The sequence below is a fragment of the Neophocaena asiaeorientalis genome, unplaced genomic scaffold (assembly GCF_003031525.2).
Source record: "Neophocaena asiaeorientalis asiaeorientalis breed wild unplaced genomic scaffold, Neophocaena_asiaeorientalis_V1.1 scaffold171, whole genome shotgun sequence".
Classification (NCBI taxonomy): domain Eukaryota; kingdom Metazoa; phylum Chordata; class Mammalia; order Artiodactyla; family Phocoenidae; genus Neophocaena; species Neophocaena asiaeorientalis.
Genome location: NW_020174013.1, coordinates 10,225,985 through 10,245,219, shown reverse-complemented (window position 1 = coordinate 10,245,219; position 19,235 = coordinate 10,225,985). Strand labels below are relative to the sequence as shown.

The 19,235-nt window shown below is 56.0% G+C and overlaps 1 protein-coding gene across 2 annotated transcripts in view; it reads right to left on the bottom strand.

Annotated features, from left to right (window-relative positions):
- Nucleotides 1-19,235, bottom strand: part of TTC7A (tetratricopeptide repeat domain 7A) — a 119,214-nt gene that overhangs the window by 15,354 nt on the left and 84,625 nt on the right. For both annotated transcript variants that reach the window (XM_024753551.1, XM_024753552.1), the window contains 3 exons: nt 8,760-8,876; nt 5,281-5,378; nt 3,459-3,593 (listed from right to left, as the gene is read on the bottom strand). In XM_024753551.1, coding sequence (XP_024609319.1) covers nt 3,459-3,593; nt 5,281-5,378; nt 8,760-8,876 — 350 coding nt within the window. The remainder of the gene's footprint in view (nt 1-3,458; nt 3,594-5,280; nt 5,379-8,759; nt 8,877-19,235) is intronic.

Here is a 19,235-nt window from a genome sequence, read left to right as displayed (position 1 = left end):
CTCTTCACAGTGCCTTCACATCAACAGATTTTAATTATAGGGACCTCCACCTTCTTTCTTCCTCGGGGCCCTGGGCCTTGTCCTGGGTCCACACCAGAGAACATACCCTGAAAAATAGGTAGGACTGCTTCGCTCCGATGAACATTACCAGTTAGGCAGGAAACCAGATGACACAGAACAGAGCCAGAGAAGTGAGGGCTCCTGGCCACTTTACGGATAGCCCCTGGCAGGCCCAGCCTCCAGGGCGGGGTCCCTGACCCACACACAGACCCACAGCTCTGGGGGCTGCAATGCACCCCTTTTTCCTAGCCTCAGCATCCCTGGGCAGTTGTTTTACCCAACATGGTGCTCCCCAGACAGCCGGCCTCGGCTGTAGCAGGAGCCGCATGGCACGGTGCCCACCCACTGCCCGATCCTCTACGCCCCAGTCCTGGCTGCCAGGGCCCCGATGTGCCCACACCCATCCCGGCCTCCCCTGGCCAGGGCTGGATGAGCAACCACTGTTACTGGGTTTTCCTTGAATTCTCATAGTCGAGGTCACCACTCCAGCAAACAGGGGCCTTGCTGCCCGCTCCGTGTCAGAGGCCCCTCTCTGATCCTCTTGGTTCCTTCTCTCTCCCCCTCCCTTCCGATTTTCACTTCTCTCGTCTCCCTCTCTGCCTGCTCCTGACCTCCTCTCCTGTCTGTCTGGGCTTTTCTTCTTCCTTCCATCTCTCTCCACCCACCCTCCTCTGTGCTTTCTCTCAGCAGGCTCCAAATGGAAAACATCTGTTCCCTGGAGCTTTGCAACAGTCCCTTTTATTACGTTTTTCTGAGGCATCCTGATCTAACCCTGCACCCAGAGCTGGCTGCAGTCTTCCTGCCCGTCTTGCCAGTGCCGAGCCCTCTTTGCAGGAAGGAAGGCCTCGCTCGCTGCTGCTGAGCCGAGAAGCAGGGTGAGGGAGGGCCCAGGGCCCCGCTTAAGGCCTATAGGGGCCTCGCCAGGGGAGATGCGCTTCCTAGAGGCCCTCTGTGAGGCCCCAGAAAGGAAGGGGGACCACCCGAGCTAAAAGGGCAGGGGCCCCCAGGGCAGGAGAGAAGGTTAGACCCTAAAAAGGATACACCTTGAGCCCCAGGGGGGGTCCCCAAAACTGTCCCCTAAAGGAACTAAGCAGTTCCCCATGGAGCAAACCCTCAAGACATATGGATGCCCAGAAAAAAGGAGAAGGAAGGGTGGGGGAGGAGGAATGAGAGAGAAGAGCAGGGGGCCGGAAGGGAGAAAGGCCGGGAGAGTAGCACAGAGAATGCAAAGGTCTGAAGGGATTTTTCGGGTTGGTCTGAGACCCTCCACCCCTGGGATGCGGCGAGGGGCACCGTCTTCCTCAGGCCACACAGATGTCAGGGCTGTACGGGCCTGGGCTCCCGGCTTCCTGCCCCGGGAGCGCTCTCCTCATGGACTCAGGAGGAGGGGCTGACGGGCAGAGAGGAGGAAAGAAGGGCAGGCAGGAGCAAAGGAAAAGAGGCCATGGGAAGCGGGCACAGAAGGCTGGAGGGAGAAGGGCAGGGAGCTGGGAAAGAATGGAGAGTGGAGGAAGATAAGGGAAGAATGAGGAGGAAAGAAGGAAACAAGAATTAGAGGAGCCTGTCGGACCAAGGGTCAGACGTAGCTTCCGTCTCAACTGTATCTTTATAATAAGTACGCTCTTTAGACACAGCCCTGACTGCCCTACCCCAGGTCCCCAGTCTGCCCAGCCGACAGCAGGGGTAGCTTCCACCTTCGGGGCCACCTAAAGAGCCAGGGCAGCCCAGACAGTGTGGATCTGCCATTTGGGAACTGGGACTCGGGCTAACTTCCCCTGACCCAGGGAAAGCCCACAGCCGCCTGTGAGCCCCTGGACCTCCAGGGCAGGGGAACTCTCCCTACACCTATTTCCCTCTCTCTAGCACGTTGTTAGCTCCCAGAGACATGAGCTTCAGTGAGAGAGAAAGGTGCGCCATCCTGCCCTTCTGGAAGGCATCTCTTGACACTCAGGATCCTGGAGCATCTATGGGGCCGGGTGCCTCTCCCATTTTCACACGAACCCACTGGCAAAGAGGCAACATTTTTGAAACTCATCTCTCGGGAGGAAACCCTCCGTGAGGCTTCTCACATCAGACTGGAATGGGAAAGAGGCTTGCAGAGGGAGGGGAGGAGAATGACAGTTGGGAGATGAAGGATATAACGTTAACCAGCCTAAGACTGGGTTAATGACAGAACTTACTGCCAAAACAGACTGGGATGCAATTTATCTTGAACCAGACTAAGGCCTTGATTGTTATCCCTCTGGATTTTTCAAAGTTCCTCTTCCTACTTCAGATGTAACAAGCTGACGGTGGAGCACAGCCCCATATCCCTAGTGTCCTAAGGGAGCCTGATGTGCTAACTGGGGCAATATTTGCATTATTAACATGCTTCCCGGTCTAGTCTTTCTGTGAATCCTGGTCCAACTTTTCCCCCCAGATTTAGAGACTGTGGAGGGGAGAGCGGGGGCGTCCTGCATACTAATGTGTCCATATGTGAAATCCATGCAGCGGGGAACCTTAGATCCTCAATCAACAAGCACATTCTAACTCTGACTTGCAAAATCCGCAGGTCCCAGGAACGGAGTATCTACTTTGCCTCCTCTCCATCTGCCCTCGGGGCTATCGGCACCATCCCCTTGCTGGACACGGGGCAGACAGGAGGGTAATCAGTAAAAGGTGAGGAGCTTCACTCCTGGGTCAAGGGAGCGTGTTGGCCTGGTGCATTTTTAGGATTCCACTTATCCTACCGCCTTCTTCTTTCTTTTGCTGCTGCCACTCTATCTCATTCAGGTACATCTCCGGCCTTGATTCTCTCTTTTTTTCACTCTAATCCACCTCTCACACCACGTGGGATTAAATTTTCTATCACTTCAGCGAGTCACTCCTCAGCATCCCTTAGCCAAACATCAAGGAACCTCACCGCTGGGGGTACCACACTGCCTCTGCCTCTACCGTCATTATAGTGGACAGGACAGAAGCCCAGAACCATTTACCGAGCACCTACTATGTGCTAACTGCTTGACACACACTAGCTCATTTTAGATCAGGACAGGCAGTAAGTGAGCCGTGCAACTCTGAAGCTGCCGGCCTCCCCAGTACTAACAGACCATCAAACTCCATGGTGGCAACGGTGCCCACTAGCTGTCAAGAGAGACTGTCACCCGAATGGCAACCCTAGGGTTACCAGCCCTCTGCCTTCAACGAACTTGACCACCAGGCCTCGCTTTCTTGGGGCCAGCACATCTCACCTCTGCTCTAGCTCTCCCATGAGTTCTCGGGGGTTTGAGTCCTAACTAGTTTTCCTCAGGACACACCTCCCCGAACTTGGGCTGCCAGGGCAGACCCGGAGGAGCCAGAGGGGGCCCTGGTGGCCCGCAGGCAGGGGGCTGGGTGTCACTGGGGCTGGGGACACTCACCAGCCTGGAGCCAGATCTGTTCCAGCGTGGTCCACAGCTGCATGGGGCCCTGCTTCAGAACCGAGCTGGGCACAGTCAGCTCCGACATGGCCTCCTCCAACCGGGAGGCTGCGATGGACGACGCCCGCCGAGAACCTGCAGAGCAAGGTGGGAGGGGCTGAGCCACAGAGTCCAAGTGCCCCACCACAGGCCCCAGGACAGAGGCTGCGCAGCCCCTCGGGACCGACAGGGCAGCCTGGCCCAGCAGCCGCTAAAGAGCGCACAGACCCACTAGGAGGGGCCCACCTCCTACCCTCACCCAGGCCGGAGAGAGGAGCTTTCTGAGGGGCAATCAGGCGGTGAGCCCACTTCTAGGAGTTAATCACTAGGGAAGAACACCAAGAATGTCGGCAACTGTGGGCATTCTACCACTGCCTGGGATACCGAGGACAGAAATGGCCTGACTGTCTGCCAACTGGGATTGATTAAAAATAAGTGAGAGTATAATCATACAAGACTATGCAGCCATTAAAATAACGATGCATAAATATGGGTATCGATGCAGAAAGAGGCTGACATTATACAGTTTGGTACAAAGAAGCAGATTGCAAAAGAGTATGATCACATTTTTACAAACAAGAAAATATGGCCATGTTTCCGCAAGTCTGAAAGGCCATGTATTAAGGTCTGAGTGATGAACTGACGGATGACTTTTCCTTTCTTCCTTTTACGTTTTTACTTTCTGTTTTCACAAGTGCCTATTATTTCTTGATAGAAAGGTCCCATTGGTGGTTGGGCTGTGAAGGATCCTTGGGTAGCAGATCAGGCCAGACCCTGCGCCCTCTGGAGAACTTCTCCATGTGGCAGTTCAGAGTGACATGGGTCCCTCTCCAGGATATATAAGCCGTTGACATTTACAATTCACGTGCAGGTGAAATACGAGCATTTTTTTTCCTCTCTCTCAGAGGCAGTAAAGGCTCCAATAAACTCAGACCTCAGGGCAAACCACAGATGATTTCAGTTTATAAGGCGGGTGTATAGAGTCCTAATAACCTTGTCCAGGGTCCTTCCCTCTCTAACTGCAAGGGAGCTACACTCTCCGTCACCACTGCTTCCTTGGAGTCCGCAGCTCCACGTCCAGCCCAGCAATCCTCAGACCTGCCTCTCAAGTCAGGTGCTGGGCGTGGCTTCGGAAATCAGCTCCATCACTTGACAACGAAGGCACAACTTGGTTCACCGCCACAGGAGTGGAAAAGATGAGCAATGCCACCAAACACAGCTCCCTGATGCTTCCATTCCCGTGACTAATTCTGCTTGTGTTTTTAAGGAAGGTGTTTGCTTTAATCAGGTCCTGGGTTAAAACATGTAAGTTTGCAGATCCCAAACTTGTTTGAATTTCACAAGTCGTGGATGTCAGGATGAGTTTTTCCAGGAAACAACAGTCAGCTTTGGGTCTGCAGTTGTAAACAGAAGCTCAGCCCTTCCTTTCTACTCGATGGATCTACGGTGGACATTATCACGGCGGACCTTGGCCTGGAGCTTTCCTAAGGGGAAACGGTTTCCGTGCTCCACAGCGCCCTCTCCACCCCAGTCTCCCCCACTCTCTTCACTCCCCACACAGGGGGTGGGGTCCTTCGCTCGCCTACGCCAGCTGCCTACTTCCCGCCCCAGGGCCAGCAGCCATCCGGCCAAGATGGGCCCTAAAGAGGCCCGAGGTAGCACAGGCCCCTTAGCACAGCGGCTGGCAGGAGGTGGGGTGGGTTTGACCAGGCGGGTAGATGCTCAGGCTGGGAGAGGGAGCTGTGGGCTCACGTGGACGGCTGCCCACAGGGCACATTCTTACCGGAGTCTGCATCGTGGGCATCGGGCAGAGTCAAGTGCATGCCACTCTGCTTCTTCAGTGTGAGGCCCTCGGCGAGGCTGCCATCCTTCTCCAGGCCTCTGGAAGGTAAGGGAGGGCCAGGCCCTGGTGAGGAGGAGGGGGCTGGCATGGAGAATGAGGGGAGCCTTATGCCAGGCAGGCTCTGGGGCTGAAGAGTTCAGGCCCGAGAACAGAGCCGAAGACCACTAGGAAGGATGGAGACAACCAGAGCAGCAGGCCAGATCGGAGCTCAGGCTTGGGATTCTAGAATCTGGCTCACCCCAGATGCTAAACCGACATGTTAGTCCTGATCACACACACGCACAGGGTACCCGCTGTGTGCCTGTGGGGCTGTCAGCCTCCTCACTATTCCCTAACGCTGTCACATCTTGTTTCCAAAGCTCATGCCGCTGCCACCAAGCATGTTCTCGCCATTCTTCTCGGTCCACCCAAACCCCGCATTGTTTAGAACCCAGCCCGAGGGCCAACATCCATCTAGAGGCCTCCTGTGGCTCCCCTGGCCCTCACGCTGCCTTCCCTCTCTGCTCTCCATCAGCGTGGATCCCAGCACCACGTACGCCGAGGATGAGAGCCTCTCCCATCCATCTATTCCCTCTTCTACTTTTCGTTACCCTCTCAACGTCTAGCAGAGAGCCACAGGCACTGTGGACTGGCTTCCAAGGGAAGCCTGGTTTTGCAGCCCCCTACCTTCCAGGGAAGGAAGGCCCAGATGCCGCTCCCTGCCTCAGGTTCCCCCTCCCCGGGGCTGCCAGGGTGGCCCCAGAAGAGCCAGAGGGGGCCCGAGGGTGGGAGATAAACAAGCCCCGCCAATTCCCCAGGTCCCTGCAGCTCCCACAGGGCTAGGGAGGCTCCTCTTTTCTCAAGAGTGGGGATGCGGGGGAACACCAGCTCAGAAAGGCAGCACAACTGGCTGTGCCCATCCTGGAGCACACACAGCCCCCAGGCAGCCCCTGCCCCCTGCTGGGGGCGGGGGCGGTCTGTGGCCTTGAACCTGCTGGTTGGGGAAGCTTAGAGGACTGAGGCGGAAAGGGCAGGAGAGAAGAGAAGGCAGGCCCAGCTGGGGGCCAGAGGCCTCCTCCCTTCAGAGGGGCACCAAGACAATGGTCCCACAAATAACGCCAGAGCCGGGGTATCCTTGCCATCCTAACTCCGGTTCACGTTGAACTTGGTTCTTTGGGTGCACAGCCATCTTTGTGGGCATTAGAGGAAACCATCCACAGAAACACAGTTGGTCGGGCTGGTTCCCACCTCTCACACCCCCTTCTCATTCCCGGGAGGCACCTGAGTGCAGGGCAAAAGAGCCAGGGACACTGGGGGAAAGCCACAGGGCTGCCCTGCTTAGCTATGTGAGCCTCGGCAAAGCCCTCTCTTCTTGAGATGATCACAGTTATTTTGTGCAGTTAATAAGCACACGAGGTCGGTGTGAGGACTAAATGAGGACGTGGGCAGGTGCCCAGCCTGTGCTGGCCTGGAGCGGATGCACTGACACAGCTTCTCGTCCTGAAGCGGGCTCTCCTAGGGCTCCAGAAACAGCTCATCTTGGGGACCTCTTGCCTCCTGGTCCTAGGCCCCTACCCTGAAGAACCTGACAGCCAGATGGAAGGAGACAGTCCAAGTTGAGCGTTTAACAAAGACCCAGACGGAAAGAGGGCTGTGCTGGGCCATCAGAGGCCGGGCACTGGAGCCTCCTGGAGGGGCCGTGTGGGCTGGCGCCAGGCAGAGCAGAGGAAGGCGGCCAGGGAGCAGAGCGGAGGTGGAGCCGGCAGGGTGGGGCGGGGCAGGCCAGACCTTCAGGCTGTGGGTTCTGGCCTTGATCCTTGATTGCCCCAGCCCAGATTTTACAAGCCCTAGTTTCTGCTCTGTGGCTCCAGGTTCAGAAAGAATGCTTCCTCTTCTTGGGCAAGCCAGGAGGGGACTGGATCCAACCCTTTGGTCTCAACAATTTGCCTGCAGGTAGCTGGCCGGGCTGAGCTCTGCTCCACCCTGGGTTGGTGGGGCCAGGGGCCGTTAGCTGGGGAGTTCCCCAGAGATGAGGCTGCGGGTGGTGACCTGAAAAGACCCCAAGGCAAACCCGACCGCCCCATCCTGGAGAGCACCTGACAGCTCCACAGCTCTGCTGCTCCCGCAGGGGTGGCACAGGCTAAGCCCTACACGCTGGAGATGAGGCTGCAGCTCAGAGGGGCCCCATCATGATCGCCTGGATGAGCAGGCAACTGGCCACCCGGCTAAGAGGCGCTCTCTGCCAGCTCTGGCGACAGCTCCTCTCTGCAAGGGGAGCCAGCCTGTGCACCTGCGGGACCTGTCACAGCCAGTGAGTGGCAGGGCGAGGGGCATCCAAATGTGGGCCTCCCTCACACCAGAGTCTGGCCCTCACCCTCACAGCACCCAGCTGCCGGGTGGGTCCCCATTTCCTTTCTGGAAAGTCCCTCACCCCAGAGCCGCCTGCTGACAGCTTCCACCCACCGGTCCTGTTGGGCCCTGGAATCTCCCAAGCCCAAAGGCCTGCAAAGAGAGGGCCGACCCTACCCTGCCCAAGGATTTTTATCCCATCAGATTATCCTGAGGCCTCCTCTGTAAACTGCACCTTTAGAGATGTTCCTCTGGGGATTCTAAGAGGCTGCTGGGCTGCCAGGGTCCCTGTGAAAATACATATACCTACCAGAGTGGGGTCCCTTGAGGAGGTGACACAGCCAGACAAGGGGAGGAGGTGGTACCAAGGGACTGGGAAGGGGCAGTGCACCGCCCCACTTGGAAATGAGGCCCATTTCTGCTTTGGGCTGTATAGGCTGAGCCCAGGTGTCCCAGTAGGTCTGAGCAAAGACTTTCTGCAGATTCAGCCTGGACAAGAGTGCCCTGCTCTGGCCCAGGAGAATCCCAGAGCTTGGGCTGGGAATTGGAGAAGGAGATGGGATGTGTGGGGACAGTGGGTGAGTGGGGAGGAATGGGGGGCCCTTTTAGAACTCAGCTTCCTCCTCCCCTCCTCTCCCAGCTTCCAAATGGAACCAGGAAAGAAGTGACAGGCTCCATAGGCTGGGGCTCCGGAGAGCCAGGTTCTAGCTCCACCGCTACCATTTACAGGAGTGGCTCTGGCATGTTATATAAGGTCTCTGAGTCCCAGTTTACCCCCTGGGGTGAGGTAAAATCTGACAGTGGATAAGATAAAAGCAGCTGATGGGGGAGATGCTTAATAATGATTTCTCTTCCCTCTTACCCCTCTGAACTTCAGTTTCCTAAACAGCCTCTTTCTGTCCTTCATAGAGGAGTGTCAAAAGGTTAAATATAGAGCAGGGATGTAAAAGACCCCAGAAGCAGTAAGTCCCATTCCCTCATTCAAACATCCTCACCACCTCCATCCACCAGGCATCATGGCCACTCAGCTGTGTGCTGTTGCCTTGGCAACCACCGCCTCCTAACTCCATCTGGAGGGACCCGCCACTCACCCCAGCTGGGAGAAGCTGTACAGGGTCTGCCACAGCCGCAGCATCTGTCTGCAGGTCACAAGGGCTTCCTCTGGGCCTTTCAGTATCTGCTCCAGCTTCACCTTGGTGAACATCAGGCTGTGGGGAGAGAGCACGGCAGTGAGAATGCCTGAGGGGGCCCCCTTCCCCTGGCTTTCCTCCCAGGGTGGAACCCCAAGGGATTCTGCCCACCTCCCCAGCCCTTAGAAGGTAGAGGGCCCACAAGCACAGTGGCCTCAGCTGTATCCCTGGACCACGTGTTCTCTCTGTGCCTCAGTTTCTCCATCCTCTCTGCCAAAGCGCAGAGCACTCTTCTGCATTCACCAGTGTCCCTGTCGCTCACGCTTGTCCCCTGATGGTGTACTATCCCGGCCAGCCTCTGAAGCACTGTCCAGGGTGGTTACGGTCTTGCTTTCTTTGCCCCTCCTCTCCCTCCACACCCTCGGCTCTGCAGCATCCTCACTGAACACGTGCCTACCTTTTTACTTATATGGCCCACCAGGCCCATGACGGGGCTTTATATAAGAGACAGACCTAGAAGCAAACTTTGACTCAAGGAATGAGGCTAAGCAAGGGGCTGGTGAAAAAAGGTCACAGAAGGGCACAGGGTGCTGCTTTCCGCCTCGCCAGCAGGCAACAGGTGCTCAGTTAACATCTCCTAATTGAATGCAAACTGTATCCTGACCCTGTATACCTGAGGAGGGTCAGGTTTTACTCTGTCGAAGGATTCTTCCCTGGATAGCCCAAAATTGCCAGCCCTCCTTATACGTTCAATAGGATGAAAGTGACATGAAGTCTTATTCCGTCACCGCTTAGAATCTCTCTCAACCCCCAACCCTGAAGTCCTCTGGGGTAAAAGCAGTGGGGATGTGGCCCTGAGAAGGCCTGGGAAGAGAGAGAAAGTGCTGGCCCACCGGGAGGCAGGACGCAGGGCTGGCTGGCTGCCTCCCTCTGCCCAGGACACAGACAGACCGGCAGAACACTGGCTCAGCATGACCAGGATGGGGTCTGGATGCCCTGTGGTGCCAAGTGATAGATCTTTCACTGCTGGGGAGTCTGGGTCCTGGGGAGGGTCAAGGCAGTGGCTGTTTACCCACACATATGGAAGTACTGCCATCTTTTTACCACGGGTACTGCCAACCACGCTGATGCACACCAGCCTGCGGAGAACCTGGCTGAGCCACTGAGGCTCAAACAAGGCTGCGACTCCTGGTTCTCTGTGGGTGGTGAGCAGTGATGCCCTTCCGTTCAGGGCACTGCTTTTGGGCAAACCCGAGTATCAAGCCCTGAATCTGACTGCTGCCTGGTGGTGCTGCCGGCCCACCTGAGGGTGGCACACAGGCCCTCGCGGATCACAGAAGCCGAGTCCTGCGTTGGAGACATGGTGCACCCCCATGACCGAGGCTGCAGCAGAGAGCAGGCCCCACACTGGGAGGCCAGGCCTCCATCTGGGGGCTTCTCCCTCTGACCTTCCCCCTCAGTCAGGGCCCTGGCCTCCCCTGCTTGCACTGAGTCCTGGGCCTCCAGCCTCACAAAGGACTTGGATAGCTTCACTCCATTCCTTTCTTCTCACACCTTGTTTTTCTCAGATTGTGACTTGTTGTAAGAGAATTAAAAGGGTGGAGTTTGCCCCTTTTCGGTGGAGAGGGTTTGGGTTCTGGGCAAGTATTATTTTTCTTCCTCACTTTCCCTGAAAAATCCATGTCCCTCTCTGCCCCTGCTCACAGGGTCGTCCCCACCACCACATGGCCTCTCCTCTCCTTTTTCATCCCTTCCCCCATGCTCAACTGTAAATCCCACCTCCCCCAGGAAGCCTTCCCAGACTCTCAGGATGCCCTGCACCCTCCTTAGAACATTCACTAACGAATCGCCCGGCAGGCCTACGAGGTCCAGAGGGCAGGAAGTGTGTTCCCCGCAGTGCAGACTGCATGGGCCTGGTGAGGAACATGGTCTCAGCACCCCTGTGGGAGCTGCTGGGGACCCTGGTCTTGCCATCCCCACTCCCCTCTCCCGGACTCTCAAAAGGTCCAACACTCCACAAGTATTAGGAGCCTCTGCTTTAGGAACGTGAAATAGAAGACACAATTTCTGCCTTCAAGGTGACAATCAGTGCTAAAAATGACAAATCGCCCAGAGAATCCAGGGCTGTATTTTTGGATCAGACTCAGTGCAAGGAAAGAACAGATGAGGGGTCTTGCCAGGGCTGGTGTTTGATGAAGAGGAGGGTGGGGTGGGATACAGTCGGGAGCTGGGGGAGGGAAGAGAAGCATGGTGGAGGGGAGGGCCTACGGCTGGAACAGGTGTTGGTGCGAGTGAAAGCTCCTCCCCCTGGAGGGTCGGGTCACCCAGGCTTAGTCCACTCCAAGGCTGCACCTCCCCTGGGCAGGGCCACTGGGAGCCATCCCTGGGCAGACCAGCCCTGCAGCATTCCCCTGCTCCCAAATCCCCCGAGACAGGCCTCCTCTGCAGCTCGCCCCTCTCCGCCCCGTCCCTTCCCCGTACTGCTGCCTGCGCCCCTGAGAGCCAGCAGGGGTCCGTGGCAGACCTGGCCACACTGTGTGCCCGGAACAGAATGCTGAGCTGGCATTACAGTGACTTCTACCAATGCAGACCCTGACATTCCATTAGCATGAGTGACCCAGAGCGGAATTTCTCAACCCAACCACATCCTTTCTGGGCTGGGGCAAGCACTCCAACAGTCACACTCCGGTTGGATCCCTCACTCCCAGATCCTGGGAGGCTCCAGATTAGCTCCTGAGATTTCCTTGGTCTCGCAGTTCAGCGCTGCCAGAACCGTCCTCCTCAACAAGGGGCCCTGCCCCGACTGGCCGTGCCACCTTCCATTCCTGCCACCTCTCCCTATGACCTTGGGTACCTGTGGGCTGCTCACAGGGTATAAGTGGCTCCCTGCCGTGCAGGACAGGCTTTGTTTCACACTGTCGCCCCTGCTGGGGCTCACCCTTCCTCTCTGACATCTGGCCAACTCCTAACCAGATGTCACCCTCTGACCTTCTGTGCGTCCCCATGGGGGCTGCACCCTGCCCCAACCCCCACGGCCTTTACTACATCGTGGGGACTTAGTCATCCACACACAGCGGCCACGCCTCTAAGTCACCACTGAACTCTTTCCGCCTGGCAACGGGGATCAGCAAACAACCCCACTCCTTGCCACTCTTCTGAGACAACCAAACCACTCGTCTTGCTGGAGCACAGGTCTCCCTCTCTATCCCATCTGCCGGGATGGGTGGCCCAGTTCTTCACACAATGGTACGAGGAGGCTGGCAGTGCCCTAGGGTGCCACTGTGGCTGCTGGGGTCCACACCAACAGGCCAAAGCCTCATCAGAGCACCGTGCTTCGTGGATGGGGCCGTGTGGAGGCCGCTGCAGTGAGGGCTGGGGAACAGAGGGGGCGAGCCTGGGCTCCCCCCTCCCTTCAAACAGCCCAGCCCCTGGCATACCTGTTTTATATGCTGAACGAGTCTAAAATGTCATCGGAAGAAAGGATTCTGAGACTTAAAAAAAAACCCACAATTTTAACCCAACGGTTCCAGTCCTTCTCCAAGAAGCGTGGCCACCCCTGCCCTTCTCTGAACGCTTCAGTTAGCACTTAATTACTCTCTCTCATGTGTGTGTGTGTGTGTGTGTGTGTGTGTGTGTGTGTGTACACACACCTTTTTCTTTTTGGCCACACAGGCTTATGCTTTTAATAATGAAGATAAACTCATATCAAGCACTGAGAAATTCAAATACTCTAGAAACAGCCTGCAGCCAGTCCTGCCTATAGATGACAAATCTACCATTTATCTCGTCCTGTGTCCTGCCACATGTCCCCACCTGGATGACGACTGCCTGCAGGACAGGACCCTGCCTCCCTCTATGTCAGTGCCCTCCTCGCCTCCCCAGTGCCTGGCACAGAGCTGAGCACATGGTGTCCGCTTAGCTTAACACTATGAAAATGCGTGTTGTTACAACCCTCCAGCCACGCTCTGCGTCTCGCAATCCATGTTGAATCAGAGCCGGCTTGTGACAGCCGCACGTCCCGCTGCTGGCTCCTGGCTAGGAGGCAGGCGAGGAATCTGCTCACTGATGTCTCAGAACTGCAGAGAGGGCTGGACTCACGCAGCCCACAAGCAAAGTGCTGGCTGATTCCACTTTAAGCTGTCCAGAAGCAAAGTTTCCCAGGGCCTGGGGAGGAACAGGGAGTTCTGGACGTGACATGAAAGCGTCTGGCTCCATGTGACTGGGGGTCTTCGTCCCAGAGGACAGTCACCCAGGCAGAGCCAACAGCACAACTGAGGAGAGTCTCTGAGACAGGAAGGCTGGGGTATTGGAATCTTGCAGCCCTCCAGCGACCTGACAAAAGCCATTCTGGAAGAGGAATGGCCACGTTGCTGTCCTAACCCTGCACTGTAGCGTCACTCGGTAGACAGACACTGGCCCAGGAGTGAGAAACCCGAGCCAAAGCCCCAGCTTTGCTGCTACCCAGCTGGGCATGTCACAGGTTCCAAACCTGTGAAACAGGAGTGGAGTCTCTTGCCCTGTCTGCCCCAGGGACTCCTGCAGGATGAACTGTGATGACCCAGAAGCAGCAGCTGAGAAACCTACAGCTGTACTAAGTCCTTAAGCACAGGCCTGCCCAAGGCTCAGGGAAGGGATTTCTTTAAAAATGCAGGCCTAGCAGACCCCCAAAAGCAGTGTCCAGGCCAGGTGTCTCTGAAGGCTCTCAGAAAACCCCAGAGCTTCATGGCCTGTTCAGCGAGGCAGGTGGCACCTTTGGCTCCAGGTGGCTCCTGGGACCAAAGATGGGCATGAGAAAGGAAGAGGATCAGAGGGGAGGGACAGAGCCACAGCCAACCCGGTCGGGGTGAACGAACCTCGGCCGTGGCCTTGTCTTGCAAGCACCTTCCTGTTTTTTAAGATGTAGAATAAACACTGAGGTCTTTTAAGGCCGAACGCCTTTGCAGCGCCGCCATTGCATCTGAAGGCAGATGTGAAAGATGAGAGTTCCCTCTGGGGGAGGCGTAGGAACAAGCGTCAGTGTAAACGCCATGCCCTCTGTCCCCGCTGCAGGGGTGAGGCTGCTGGGCTGCGGGGAGGAGAGTCCCGGGTCCTGGCACTCTGCGCACTCCAAAGGCTGAGGCATGTGCAGCCTGTTCCTGGCAAGGAGGCCCAGTGTAGCCGCGGGCCCACCCTCTAAGAGCGCACGCCCTCCCTCACGGCCGCTGGAGCCTTGGCAGCCCACGCCGGCCACCTTCCGAGTCGCCTATATGGGTCAGCACCTGGGGCCAAAGACAGGTGCCCATCAGACCTGAACAGAGCCAGCCCCTGCTGAACCGTGAACGATCTCAGCCCTGCAGTCAGTCAGTCAGTCTGTCTGCATCTGGGCCAGCCCTCCTCCAGTGGGGGAAGAGAGACACCAGCGAGGTCAGCCTCTCTGGGTGTCGCCACAGGTCACTGGCTTTGCCAATCTTCGTGATAGCTCTGGCCAAGGGCTGATGATGGAGGTTCCCAGGGGAAAGCTCGGGTGGGCCTAGCACCCGCCTCCTTTCTCTCCTCCCAGGCCCTGCCTGGCTTGAACTCCTGGGCCAGGATCAGCCTGCTAATTATTTGTCAAAAGGATTAAGACTTGGAGCTATTCCCATCTGAGGCTAAGACAAATCATTTCTTTCCACTGCTGTGAAGAGGAACCGTCTCAGGGTGGACCGCCTCAGAACTGGGTGAGCATGAGCCTTTCCAAAACCTTTTTTTTTAAAAAAAGAATTATTTTGTAAACGGGGGATATTTTTGTGACAGCAGCTCTGGCTAAGCCAGCACTGTCCTGGGGTCAGAGGTTATCTCGTCCATCCCCCTCACCCAGGGCCTCCAACCATCTTCCCCGGTGTTCTCTCCCTGCTGCTCACCCCAGCACCCCACTCTCGGTGGCAGGGGGATGCTGGCAGAGCAGAGCTGGCTGCAGGGAGGGACATGGGCTGTGTGCGAGGCATGCACAACGGGCCCACGTTTTTACTTCCACGTTCCTTGAAAGAAGTTCCCTATAAAATTTATTCAGCGTGTGCAATAAACGCTTGGACACGACACCTGCTGTGTACCTGAGGGAAGCACCTCCGGCCCCTGACTCACTCCCCAGCAAACAGGAGGAGGTCGTGCTGAAACACGGCCCTTGGCATCAGGCAATGCAGGTACACCCAGGTCCCGCTGCTTCTTAGCAGGTGCCTTCAGCTCTCTGAGCTCTACCGGATGTTGGTCAAATAGGGACGGTAACGGAGCCACCAAGCAGGGCTGTCGGGAGGACTAAGGGCAACAGAAACTGTCAAGGCAGCCAGCCCCGGTGCACAGCCACCCCTCAAGAAAGGTCAGCCCTCATCCTGAGACCGCTCCATCATTACCGGTCTTTCCTACCAGACCCTACGCTCGGGGCAGAACCACGTCTTTCTCATCTCCGTCTCCCCAGTGCCTCACCTAATGTCACTCAACAAATCTTTGTTGGATAACTGAAGAAGAAAGTTGAGTCACAAGGACCCACGGAGGCCTGGAAAGCTGTGGGGTCCCCGTGACCAGGAACCAAGGAAACAGAGCTGCAGAACCTCCTGCAGAAACTCTCTCCTCTGGTCCCACTGCCCCGTGTGTGCGTTCCGGGGCCCTGGTTTCTGGCTCCTGGCCCTCTGTAGCGGGGGAGAGGGTGGCGGCAAGTATGGCGAATGCACAAAACGGGTATTATCTCTTTAAAGGACGGTAATTAGTAATTCCAGCTGATGGCTGTGCTGCATTGTTTTAATGAAGAGTTCTATTTTTATAGAAAACACATAATTGAGTGGAAAAAGCAGGCTATTCTCTGAGTCAGGCGGCCACGCCTCTGGAAAGTCTAACTCCTCAGCCAGGAGGCCAGAGCCTGCATGCAGCGTGGGCTTCTACAGGAAGTGGGTCTTGTCCCGATAAACGGGGCCCAAGTCTGATGACCCAAGTCCAAATCCCAGCTTCCCTTCTTGTAGCCATGTACCCTCTGGCCAGTCATTTCAACTTCTCAGAGCTTCAGTTTCTTATCTGTAAAATGGGAATGACAGTATCACTACACCCTGGGGGCTGTTATGAGGAAACAACGCACATAAAAGGCCTAGCACTTCATAAACGGTTCAGTCCACGCATGACCTGTCATTACTACTTACCTAGCCCCTATCATGTACAGTTGCTTACTTAAGCCCTCTGTGCCTCTGTTTCCTCATCTGGAAAGTGGGAGTAACGATAGTTCCTACACCTCCCACAGTTGCTGAGGGGATTAGATGAGTTAATGCTTAGAGCAGTGCCTGGCACAGAGCAAGCACCGGGTGTGTTGTTATTCTGTTATTATTGAAGCACTTGGGGTTCAAGCGTACCAGGGCTGTTCAGTCAATCAGCTGCCTCAGGTTCTAGTCCCTGCTTTGCCACTCATCAGCTTTCTGACCTTGAGAGACCCTCTAACTCTCCCGTTAGTTCCTTTACCTTTAGAGTAGGAGGGTTGTAAAGACCAAAAAGTAAACAAATCAAACCAAAGCAACGACCAAACAGGGTTAAGGGGTATGAGAGTGCTCTGAGGGCTGTAAGAGCCACAACATCCCCAGGTGTTCCCTTCCCTCCTTCCAGAACAACGAACAAAACAACTCCTACGGTCTACCCATCGGGGGGTCTAGTGGTGTGCTGGGTGTCCAGCTGTGGGTTCCCTACAGGGAGGAAGCGGAGGCAGAGGACAGGCCATAATCTCTGCCCCAAAGGTGCTTCCACACTCTCGGGGAAGCTCAAGAAACACATCCAAGGCCATTAGGAAACGAAACAGAAGAGGAGAATCAGACACTCAGTGGAGTGGTTCAGCTCTGAGTACAGGAGCTTCAAGGCGAAGTGGAGCCCAAGGGGAGTCTCTGAGGATGGGCAGGATTTGGAAGCAAGGCGAGGTAAGCTAGGTGAGGTAAGGAAGCAAGGCGAGGTAAGGTACTCCTTGGGGCTGGACTGGCAGGGACAGGTTTGAAGGCCTGGAGGTGGGGCTCAGCGAGAAGGGGAGGGGCAGCCCGTATATGAGTAGGAACCAGCCACTCCCTCGCCTCCAAGAGCTGTCATCATCTGGCTCTCACCCTGGCCAGGGAAGTGTTGAAGGACACAGGTCTCAGGCTCCTCTAAATGCCATGCCTCTGGGAGAGACTCCACCAGGGCAATTACCTGACGAAGCTCACACACCTGCTCGTTGAGGATATTATTTTAAAGCTCTAACAGGAGGGACCCCCCTAAAAGGGAGGGGGCCGCAGTCAGGCCCATCGTTATTACCTTCCCATAGACTAATCCCTAACTTGCAAGGGACACCTATGGCAGCTTCTCTTAGCCCTAAAAAACCAGTAATTTTTCCTTGGCTCTGAAGGGTTACACTGACTCGTGTCCCCCAGCCTTTTAAGGTTCACACTGATCCTCCACCTCTTAACGAATTCATTCAATGTGATCCGACGTTTAAAATCGACAGCCCATAAGCTTCCACATCCAGGAGTTAGCGCCTTGTTGCTTCAAAAGCTCTGGCCCACCCGCAGAACAGCCGCCTGTGCCCATGGCACCCCCGGCCTTATCTGTGCTGACCGATGGCTGGCCCAGCTTCCCTCAGCTGCAGGTCACCTCCGGTTACCTCCAGGTGACTCTCCAAACACAATTCTTGACCTTGAAAGATATGAACACAAACCACACAGAGCCATTCCATAACCATTTTGGAAGAACTTCCGGAAAGCACGTCCTTAGATGGAACAAAAGTTGGCTCCCAGCCAGGTATAAGACACCAAGATGCAAATACCTTGGTCTTGGTCTATAATCTCTGCCCAGTGAGCAGACCTGGGGACCTGAAGACCACCCACTGCAGAGGGGAGGCCAGCCCTACTTCATGGGCACAAATTCGCCTCCTGAGCCCTCTCCCAGGGGCAGAAAGGCTGGGCCACTCTTGCTTGAAAGCCAAGGGCCCCAGGCCACAGTGCCTGCCACCAGAAAATGTTCATAGGCGTGAGGATCAGGGAGCAAAGCGCGGAAACGGCTTTAAAACAAAGAATTCCTTCTGGAGAAACCTGCAAATATCTGTCTTCCTTCCTTTCCTTCTTCTTCCCCAAACAAAATAACCTAGATCATCTACCCTCCTAGCTGGAGTGTCAGCAGAAGGCTACAGGGAGACTGAAGACGCTCTGACCGCAGTGTCACGTGGAGTGAGGTTTCAGGAGGGCTCCAAAGAACCACCAGCGAAGGGAAATGCTGAATGTCAGACCAGCTTCGCCGATGAGGAACTGACCTTTGGGGAAGAGTGTGGCGGTGCCAGTGATTATGCCTGGTTTAACACTTCCCTCCGCCACATGGCCTGCAAGCTTACCCCATGGCTCCTGTCCTCATCAGGGGATGTGGCAGCCAAAAATGTTTCACGAACCTGGCAAAGTGATAAACTATGTTTGTGCTAATACCTTTGATTCCAGCCCCCTCACTGGAGTGCTGGTATTTTAAGCGTCCCTTTGATCTACTCCAAGTCCCTAATAAGAACCATCCAATAAACACGCTGGGTTTAAGTCAGAGACATTAACAGAAGCCCCAGGACTCTGATCCCTTCTGCTCAGTGGAATGCACCACTAGAAATTTATCACATGCAACCTGAGAAAAAGGTGAGGCAGGCCAGGGAGAGATCAGAGGGGTACCCTCGAGGCCAACTTGGCCTTGGCTGGATTCAGTCACCGTCTGGCCCCAGCTAATGCCTAGTTCTCAGCTCAAACATTTTCCAAAACAGCCCAGGTTTCCTGGGGGAGATGCTGTGACCGGTTCCATTTGCTTACAAGTGGTGAGCTCTGGCTTGTCAAGAGGGCCATACAGCTCCTGCTCTGGGGAGAGCTCCCTAGCGCTCCGACACCCCTCCCCCCAGGACCTTCCAAGGCCCCCAGGACCTGGGCTGGGCTGGCCAGAAACCCAAGAGGGGTGGGAGGGGAAGGGAAGGGCAAACCAGTTTGCTCCTTTTCTGTCAGCCCAAGAGCCTGGGCTTGCAAAACCCGTCTGGCAGGCTGCCAGGTCTGGGGTGGGAGCAGTGACTGACAGGCTGGTTATTGGAAAGCTCCCATCATTAGCCCAGGAATGTTGTTTGGTTACTATGGCGACCTCCCCTACAAGCGGCCTGACTAAAGCACAAGGCATCTGTTACCTAAAACCAGGGGCCCACGGAGCCCATGGCTTCAGGGACCAAGCTTAGCAGTGGCCTGTTCCCCGTGACCCTCCCGGCTGAGCCTCCCAATCCCAGGACTGGAGAAGGGACCAGCAAAGGCATCTCCAAGCTTGCTGTGGGGATTTCTTGCATTCTGAGGCCTGGCCTGGCTTGGAACCCAGGTGCAAATAGGGAGCCTGCTGCCCCCTTGAGGCCCCCGGCAAACTGGCCAGCAACGGCCAGGCCAGCACATGTGTCCAGGGCTCCGTCGGAAGCCCTCAGGATTTCAG